We start from the raw sequence: 9,858 nt of genomic DNA on the forward strand, positions 1-9,858 counted from the left end.
CATGGAAAAAAAGAGAGAAAATCGTTTTAGGATAAAACACTACACCTAAAAAATCTAGAGTTTCTTCTTCTCTGCATGCAAATCAGAATCTTCTTCTCTGCATGCAAATCTAGGTAAATCAAATACTTTCTTCTTCTCTCCCCCAATTTGTTCGATAAAGTCTTAATTTGGTAAAACAGTGTAGTGAATGTTAAACGCAAAAAATAAAATAAAAAAAATAAACATGTAAAAATGTAAGCATATACCTGGTCAAGGAAATCAGTCAAGTTAGTCCATTAGCCACGGCAAGGCTGTAAAAAAACAGAACGAGAATTAATCACTTTTCATGGGATGCATGTGTTACCAAAAACAAAGAAATAAGACTCAGATACAAATTAACTCAATTTCAAATAGAGATAACATGCATGTGAAGTCCTCCTTGGAAACGGGATTTGCGCAGAAGCCAATTCTTGGATTTTCCGGCTACGTAAACATGTGAATATGATTAGACTTCTTGCATTTAGTTAATGGGAAACCGCAATTTATACCAATTTTCCATGTTGACCACTGGGTCAGGTTTCGTGTAGAATACTGGATTACATTCAGATACAAAACTTGTCTTTCTAATGACTTTTACATCGTCAATTAGCATTTATTTAAGAAATTTGAGTGTGAACCTTCATTGCTCCAGGGTCAACTAATTGCAGATTAGTAAGAAATTTACCAATTTTAAATTGAAAAGCTTTGAAAACTCCCTCATGATTGAGAGATCCCTCATTTTTTATTATTTGAACTTTGCTTTTTCCTTCTCATTATTCAAAGGATGGAGATCAGTTTCGAAGACTATAACAGAAACCGTACTGAAAATTCCTGGTTGTTGAGGCATTGACAGGTCTCTAATTTACCACACATGTTTGAGATTTCTCGCTCTCAAAATTAATTATATGGGAGAGGAGAATAGTTTACTTAAGGATTGATGCTATAAAAAAGTTTTATGCGACAAAAAGATAAAATAAAGATGGTGCCTGTGGATGGCATTCCCATACTTGTTTTTAGCTCCACTTTGTTGTTAATTATGACAATCTCCTCTGCAGTTGACACCATGAATACAACTGAATCTATCAGAGATAGCGAGGCCATGGTCTCAGCTGATGGAAGCTTTAGGCTGGGATTTTTTAGCCCTGGCAGCTCCAAAAACCGTTATTTGGGCATCTGGTACAACAAAATATCTGTCAGGACTGTAGTTTGGGTTGCCAACAGGGAAATCCCTGTCACCGATTCGTCTGGTGTTTTAAGGGTTACCCACCGGGGAATTCTTGTCCTCCTCAATCATAACGGGAACATCATTTGGTCGACCAACTCGTCGAGATCTGTAAGGAATCCAGTTGCACAGCTTTTGGATTCAGGAAACCTTATAGTGAAAGATGAGGGTGACGGTAGCATGGAAAATTTATTGTGGCAGAGTTTTGACTATCCATGTGACACTTTACTGCCTGGTATGAAGCTTGGAAGGAATACAATGACAGGCCTGGATCGATACTTATCTTCATGGAAGACACCTGATGATCCATCTAGAGGTGTCTTTACATATGGATTGAAAGCTGCTGGATATCCTGAAAAGGTTCTGCGAGCGAATTCACTTCAGATGTATCGATCTGGACCTTGGAATGGTATTCGATTCAGTGGCTGTCTTCAAATGCAGCCAAACCCTGTGTACACTTATGGGTTTGTTTTTACTGAAAAGGAGATGTACTATAGCTATCAGCTTCTTGACAGATCAATCCTTTCAAGGGTAATTCTTACTGAAAATGGCAACATCCAGCGCTTCACATGGTCTAGTAGCGCACACAGTTGGGTATTTTATCTTACAGCACAAGTTGATGATTGTAACCGGTATGCACTGTGTGGTGTATATGGTAGCTATCATATTAACGATTCCCCAATGTGTGGTTGCCTGAGAGGATTTATACCGAAAGTTCCTAAAGATTGGCAGATGATGAATTGGTCGGGTGGCTGTGAAAGAAGGACCCTGTTAAATTGCTCAACAGATGGGTTTAGAAAATACGCTGGTGTGAAGTTGCCAGAGACAGCAAATTCCTGGTTCAGCAAAAGCATGAATCTTGAAGAGTGCAAAAACATGTGTACGAAGAACTGCTCCTGTATAGCTTACACAAATTTGGACATCAGAGAAGGAGGAAGTGGATGCTTGCTCTGGTTCAGTGACCTGATTGATATCAGACGATTAAATGAAAATGGGCAAGACATTTATATACGGATGGCTGCGTCAGAACTAGGTAAGAATCTATCCTCTGACTTGAAAAGGTAGTTTCTCATACTGATAGTTAAGTGCACTGCATTGAAACCAGTTAAGTCCCAACCTTTGTAACTGAAGTGAAAGGTTAGATAGAAAACAACATGCTAGGGAAGCATTCCTTTCCTTTTCTTGCTTTTAATCAGAAATGGGGAAAACACCATAGGATATGAATAGGAGACAGACCATGTTCATGTTACATGCCTAATGACGCCCCATATAGTGAAAAATTTAAGCATGTTCCATCGGTCGAATCCAAAATGATGATTGTTTTTGTCATACTAATTGTTTAGAATTTCCGAATTCTTCTCGGGCTTTGCCTTATTTAACTAATCTGTAAACGCATCCACAGGATATTCCATGTCACCTAACATATCATTTAGTGACAATTATGAAAACTCTTCTATTAATAGCATCTTTCAAGCTATTCTTTTTACTGTGAAGCATAAATTGCAGAAAACTCCTATCTATCAAACCATCTATAAGAAGAACAGGTTTGTTTGCTATTTGTCACAACAGGGAACTGATCTTATTCGTACTTGTTTCCTTCTGTATAGCTCTGTTGCTCTGTAGCAGGAGTTTGCTTCTGTTGTGTTTTTCCTTAGATCAATCAATTCACACACACACATATATATGATGAAATAGTGGACTAATTGACTTGACCCGAAGCTGTTTTCGTAACTTCTCTGACAAAATTAAATGGATTTGTCAGTCAATGTTGTAAAATCATGAATCAGTATACTCTGAATTTCATAGATAGCTGCAGGGGATGGATTCATATTGTTTGTCTGTTTTATCCAACCACACCTACCAACCAAAAAAATACAGCACTGAGTTTCTGAAATTTCGTGTTGTTGATTTTTAACTCTTGGATTTGCTCCTCAACTGGTATCTAGATCACGAGGATGATACGAAGAATAACTATAAATCCAATAAAAAGAAACAAATGAAGATCATAATAATCTCAACGCTGCCAACAGGAATGCTTTTACTTGGCCTGCTCTTGGTCTTGTGTTTTTGGAAGAAGAAACGGCAGAAAAACGGTAAGTAATTCAAATCTTCACCCCCACTTTCCAAATCCTCAAGGCCTTTTTTATACTGAGATTTGACCTGGATACATCATGGGGAAAAAAGTCGTAATGAACTTGTTATATTTAAAATAAATAATGAAAGGTCAGTTAACTAAAAAGAGGGGATAGGATTTGGTTTTTTTTCAAGGTCTAATTTGTAGGAAACATGACAGGTATTATCGAAAGAAGCTCGAACAAGAACAGCACCAAGCAAGATCAAGAACTGCAGATGTTTGACTTGGGTGCCATGGCTATTGCAACCGAGAATTTTTCTGTTACAAATAAACTAGGAGAAGGGGGTTTCGGACCAGTATATAAGGTAATGATATAACAATCTGTCAATGGCTTCTGAATTTCATGTTGGGAGTCCCTGGCACCTCGGTAGTTATCTTCAACCTATTGGACTGAATGGACTTTATTTATTTATTATTTTCCATGGATGAAACTTTGATTTCTAAGGAAGTACTCCAACTCTTTTTAGTTCAACAAAGAAAAATTCAAGTAGCACGGAGCATTTTGCAAAAATTCTCAAATCTTACATCCAAAGAAAGGTTTCTCAAAGTAAGGAATGATTATTTGCAGGGAATTTTGAAAGACGGGCAAGAAATAGCAGTGAAGAGGCTCTCAAGGAATTCGAGACAAGGACCTGAAGAGTTTAAGGACGAAGTTAAGCATATTGCAAAACTTCAACACCGCAATCTAGTTAAGCTCCTTGGATGCTGCATTCAAGCAGATGAAAGGATGCTAATCTACGAGTTTATGCCTAACAGAAGCTTGAACAGCCTAATTTTTGGTTTGAGGCTCTCCGAACCTTGCAAATTTAATTTCATACTTCCTTCCATATATATTTTTTCTTGAATCTGACGAGAGCCAGAATTTGATTGACTTGGGTAAACATTAAAATGGGCAGGCAAAACTCGGAGCACACAACTAGACTGGCCTAATCGCTACCACATTATCCATGGAATTGCTCGTGGACTCCTTTATCTCCACCAAGATTCGAGACTAAGAATAATTCACAGAGATCTGAAAGCCAGCAATATCTTATTAGATAATGATATGAACCCCAAAATTTCAGACTTTGGCCTAGCGAGGAGTTTTGGAGAAAACCAAACAGAAGCCATCACAAGTAGGGTGGTAGGAACATAGTAAGTATCTCCTACTCTAGCAGTCTATGCCCATTCCTTAAACTTGGATTTAACATTCGATAGTTGCCTGCAGTGGCTACATATCCCCAGAGTACGCAATTGATGGTCTCTACTCAATAAAATCTGATGTCTTCAGCTTTGGTGTATTGGTGCTAGAGATAGTGAGTGGGAACAGAAATAGAGGATTCTGTCATCCAGACCACGACCTCAACCTTCTTGGCCATGTAAGTTAGAAAAAAAATGATTGTCGAAACATTTTCTTAACTCTATGCACCAAATCTCCTATCAATAACTTGATTTTCATTCCCAGGCATGGAGACTATTTCAAGAAGGCAGGCATTTTGAACTAATTCCTGAATCAGTAGCAGAATCATACAACTTATCTGAAGTGCTTCGTTCAATTCATGTGGGTCTTTTATGTGTGCAATGGAGTCCAAATGACAGGCCAAGCATGTCATCTGTGGTTCTAATGCTCTGCGGGGAAGGTGCATTGCCTCAGCCAAAACAACCAGGTTTTTTTAATGAAAGGGATTTGGCTGAAGCAAATACTTCCTCAAGACAGAATACATCTTGTTCGGTGAATCAATTCACGATCACACAATTAGAGGCGAGATAGATTACATTTAGTACTGTTCACATCAAGACGGAACTGCTTTTTTTTTACTTTCTTTTTTTGTTTTTTAAGACTATTAAGTGTGAATCTTGAAATCCATCACTTCAGCCCACAAGTACTGTTCGCAGCTAGTCAAAGGTAGAATCAAAGATTACTCTTATTTTCTATCCAGAAATATAAAAAAAGTTGAAAATAAAGTGTCACGACCTAAATCCCGGATCCATGACCGGCACATAGACAAGGTTCCCCTCCAAGGTTCCATACCTATGCGAACCCAAACTTACACACAAACTTATCCTAACTCAATCAGAGTTCAACGCAGCATTAATAATAAAATCAACTTCATAATAGAATTGAATTGTCTTAATACAAGAGTTTATATAAGTTCAGAGTTTTGGAGCACTAACTAAACATAAAGGAAAGGTACAAAGTACAATAAAAAAGCAGGTTCTGAAGGTCCAACAAAATGACATGTTATCAAGCTATAAGCCTGAAAAGAATAATAATGAGAGGGTGAGTTCAACAACTCAGTGAGTAGATAACGTTCAATATACACACACGAGGTAATACAGCAATGAGAAATATATATACAAGTATGGCTCTAGGTTCTTATATGAACGTTTCTCAAATAGGCCATAACAAGAAGATCAAATGGTAAAGTTCGTCAGAAAATCAAAATACAATGAGCATGAGGCTCCGTACTGTGGGATGATCAGTCCACACAGGTTGGTGACTTCCCCAACCAACTAGGGTTCAGATATGATGTACATAAAGATTAACACTACCTTGTTAGCATGGGTATTCTGACTGACATACCATGGGTTCATAATCATAATCTAACAAACATATTCATTGTGATGTCTTGTAAATGAATGAGTAGGTAAAAGGCAATAAAGCCCTTGAAGGCTAAAAATAAGTACAAATGAATAAGGGGTATTGTAGTAATTGAATAAAGAGTTGATAAATATAAATAGAAAAGAAAATAGAAGAAGAGAGCTGTGTTTTATGAGTGAAAACTGACGGGAGAAGAGAAGAAAAGGGGAGGAAGAAGAAGAGAAAAGAGGGAAAGATAAGGAAAGGAGAAGAGAATTGGAGGAAATAAGTTTAAAGGTAAGATTATGTATAAATGTGTGTTCTTTAAGCCTTAATTTCTGTTTTGATAAATGTTAGGGTTTTGAATATTGTGTTTTGAGTTTGATTGATGAATTAATTGGAAGGTTATGGGTTGATTGTTGTGGGTAATTGGTTAATTAGTTGATTGTGAGAGATTGGAGGTAAAGATGATGATTTTGAGTTATGATTTTATTTGAATGGTGAAATTGTGTTAGAAATCAGGTGATGACAGTAGGTAATCTGTGAAATTCTGGGTTTGAGGTTGAAGATGACGAAAATCCAATTTGGTCCCTCAATTTGTGAAAATTACAGTTTAGTCCCTAAACTTTGGGAAAATTATAATTTGACCCCTAATTGTATTTTGAGATTCTGGACAGTGTTATTATGAGGTTAAGGATGATTAATCTCATTTTGATAATTGATTTGGAATATTTTCAGTTTGGTCCCTCAAATTATGAAAATTACAGTTTAGTCCCCAAACTTTGGAAATATTACAGATTGGTCCCTGGGGCATAAATTGAGGTTATGAACAGAACTGAGGATGATTTAAGGGCAAAATTCCAGTATAATTAGGAATATATGATATTTTCAGTTTGGTCCTCCAATTTGACAAATTACGATTTGACCCCTAAAATTTTGATAAAATCACAGTTTGGCTCTTGGGGCATAATTCGAGATTCTGGACAAAGATAAGGATGAATTATGGATAAATTTCAGTATGGTTATGTATTTACAGTTTGGTCCAGTTTTGGTAAAATTTTGTTTTGATCCCTGTTTTGGATAATTCTTGTTTTAGTCCCTAAACCTAGGAGACTAAACCTGGTTTTCATTTATGCATTGGAATCTTTTATTTGTGTTGCTTTGAGTTGCTTTTGAGTATATTTCATATATTTATTATAGGTTTTCCTAACGATCCTCAATAGGTTTTTCGGGTCTTTCATCTGACATTCCTTTTAGTTCTATATTTTCCGGGTGAGTGGGATAATCTTTAATATGCATATATGATAAGTAAATATGTATGTTGATTATACAATGAGTACAACTAGTTAATTTCTTGAATATTTATATATGTTGCTTATTTTCCGAGTACTCATTTATTCTTGAATTTGCATTCGCAATCTGTCGAACTAGATTCTATTTGATATGATATACGTTTCTCTGATGGTTCTATAAATATCTATTATGTCTTGATATCGGACTTCACAATCTGTCGAACTAGATTCTATTTGATATGATATACGTTTCTCTGATGATTCTGTAAATATCTATTATGCCTTGATATCGGACTTGTCAGTAACTCCATGCTAACGGAGAGTAGTTAGCCTATGTGCACATAGTATTCTGTATACCTAGCTGGTGAGAGAGGCATCAGCCTGTGGCGACTGATCATCCCACAGTGGTCACCTTCGGGTGTCATCTGGTCACCTTCGGGTGTCATCTGATCTCTAACATGTATTCCACTACTTTATGATAATATGTTTAGTATGTATATGTATATGTATATGAAGATAAATTTCCACTACTTTATGATAATATGTTTTAGTATGTATATGTATATGTATATGTATATGAAGAATAATAGTTTTGCAAACTATTAATATCTAAAATATCTAAAATGTATATTAAATATTATTCCCTCACTGAGTTGGTTGAACTCACCCCTCATTTTAATATTATTTCAGGTTCTTAGTTTCTGATAGCAGGTGAACCTTGTTGAGTGTTCCTGCTTCTTCAATTTTGGGTCGGTATGCCTTGCTTATCTTTCAAGGTTGTTTGATTCGATGTCTTAGGCGCTCCACTATTACATTGTTTTAATTAAGTTTGGATTTTTGACAATGTAATGAGTATTATGGATTATTGTTTTTGTTTTAATTACTGATGAGGAGTTTTAAACTATTTTTTTTGGTTTCATCAGTTTTGAAAAATATAATATTTCTGAAGATTATGAAATGCTGCATATTTTTGAATAAATTATTCTTTTGATATGTTCGTTTTGAGGCTTAGCACGGGCGGGGTGTCCTTCCGGCACCGCTCCTGCGTTGCCGGTCACAGACCCGGGATTCGGGTCGTGACATTCATATCTCAAAGCTCAACTCATGACATCAATCAAATGAGGAGCTATCAATTCAGAAGTCAATTCAAAATATATGTTGGTTCATATCAAGAATTCAGATTCAATAATTGATCATGCTTTATCATAACAAGGATAATAATCAACATATATATTATCAAGAAGCATGATTCAATTCATATTAACAAATCAAATATTTATACTATTTCTCATGCATATGAAAAATTATCCACTCACCTGACTCGAAAGCAACAAAACTCAAAGCTGATATCGAAGAAAATCCTACTGACGTCCCGCCGGTAGAATATCAGGATTATCTGAATATAAAGGAGACATATTCAAGAATGACTCGAAAGAATATATAACCTATTTAATACACTTATCTAAGGGTGTATTCCATAACCCTAAATGTTTTTGAACTAACTAGTTATTTTTCTTAAAAACCCAACATTTAACGGTTTTTCCGAAATCTAATCCATAATAAAACAATTAATAAAATTGGTAATAATTCACTAAATAACCCTCAATTATTCATCAAACCAATCTGAAAAAGGTAATATTACAGCTAGGAACTAATCTGTAGTTTATCATATTCTTAAGGGTTAAATTGCAACTTTTGTCAAATTGGAGGACCAAACTAAAATTTATCGTAAATCCATGAATATACTAAAATTATGTCCATAATTCATCCTCATTTCTGTCCAGATCATCTCATTATACTCCAGGGACCATTCTAGAATTTTACCAAATTTTTAGGGTCAAATTGTATTTTTTGTCAAATTAGAGGACCAAATTGAAAGTGTTAAATTCTCTTATCTATACAGTAATTCTGTCCACAATTCATATGTTATTCTGTTCAGAATCTCGGAATAGGCTCCAGGGACCATTCTGCAAATTTTCCAAAGTTTGGGGACTAAACTGTAATTTTCCAAAATTGAGGGACCAAATTAAATTTTCATCATCTTCAACCTCCAACTCAGACTTCTCACAGGTTACCTACTGTTCTTGCCAAATTTCTAACTCAACATTCACCATTTACACAATTCATAACTCAAAATCATCATCTTTCAATTCAATCTCTCAAAATCAACCAAATAATCAAATATCCACAACAATCAACCCATAACATTCAACTTAATTCATCAATTAACCCAAAACACAAATTTTCAAAACCCTAACATTTATCAAAACCAAAATTAAAGCTTAATTAACACATATTTATACATTTAACAACCTAAATCTTACCTTTAAACTTATTTCTTCCAATCTCTTCCTTTTCCCTTATTTTCCCCTCTTTTCTCTTCTTCTTCTTATTTGTCCCTTCACTGCTGCCAACTCTCTCTCTCAAAATTTTGCAGGTCTCTTCTTGTTTTTTTTTTCCTTTCTATTTATATTTATTATGTTTATTCAATTACTATAATACCCTTATTTATTTATACTCTCTCTTTAAGCCACCAAGGGCTTTGTAGCCTTTTCCTAACTCTTTTTAATACAAAACATCACATAAAGTCTACAGAAATGGAGGTTTAGGTTAATTACCTTCATGTCACATT

The 9,858-nt window shown here is 35.4% G+C and overlaps 1 protein-coding gene and 2 long non-coding RNA genes across 3 annotated transcripts; 2 read left to right on the forward strand and 1 right to left on the reverse strand.

The window, feature by feature from the left end:
• The first annotated feature begins 995 nt into the window (after positions 1-995).
• LOC133704918 (G-type lectin S-receptor-like serine/threonine-protein kinase At4g27290) lies at positions 996-5,226 on the forward strand. Its single transcript, XM_062129984.1, has 7 exons — positions 996-2,273; positions 3,187-3,333; positions 3,534-3,679; positions 3,943-4,153; positions 4,271-4,508; positions 4,582-4,732; positions 4,819-5,226. Exons 1-7 carry the CDS (start codon positions 998-1,000, stop codon positions 5,122-5,124), a joined length of 2,475 nt encoding a protein of 824 aa, XP_061985968.1. The 5' UTR covers positions 996-997; the 3' UTR covers positions 5,125-5,226.
• Positions 5,227-6,066: 840 nt separating this feature from the next.
• Positions 6,067-8,130, forward strand: LOC133704969 (uncharacterized). Its single transcript, XR_009844169.1, has 3 exons — positions 6,067-6,231; positions 7,135-7,206; positions 7,917-8,130. It is a non-coding gene; the product is annotated as an uncharacterized LOC133704969 (long non-coding RNA).
• Positions 8,131-8,538: 408 nt separating this feature from the next.
• LOC133704974 (uncharacterized) lies at positions 8,539-9,643 on the reverse strand. Its single transcript, XR_009844171.1, has 2 exons — positions 9,551-9,643; positions 8,539-8,622 (listed from the first exon to the last, which is right to left on the reverse strand). It is a non-coding gene; the product is annotated as an uncharacterized LOC133704974 (long non-coding RNA).
• Between the last annotated feature and the right edge of the window lie 215 nt (positions 9,644-9,858).

This window comes from Populus nigra, chromosome 1 (genome assembly GCF_951802175.1).
Source record: "Populus nigra chromosome 1, ddPopNigr1.1, whole genome shotgun sequence".
Lineage (NCBI taxonomy): Eukaryota > Viridiplantae > Streptophyta > Magnoliopsida > Malpighiales > Salicaceae > Populus > Populus nigra.

Bases quoted from the DNA above. Each gene is read 5' to 3' on its own strand.
- LOC133704918 (XM_062129984.1), top strand. From the start codon at position 998: ATGGTGCCTGTGGATGGCATTCCCATACTTGTTTTTAGCTCCACTTTG. The intron at 4,154-4,270 runs GTTTGAGGCTCT...TAAAATGGGCAG, and splicing joins CTTGAACAGCCTAATTTTTG to GCAAAACTCGGAGCACACAA. The intron at 4,733-4,818 runs GTAAGTTAGAAA...TTTCATTCCCAG, and splicing joins ACCTCAACCTTCTTGGCCAT to GCATGGAGACTATTTCAAGA.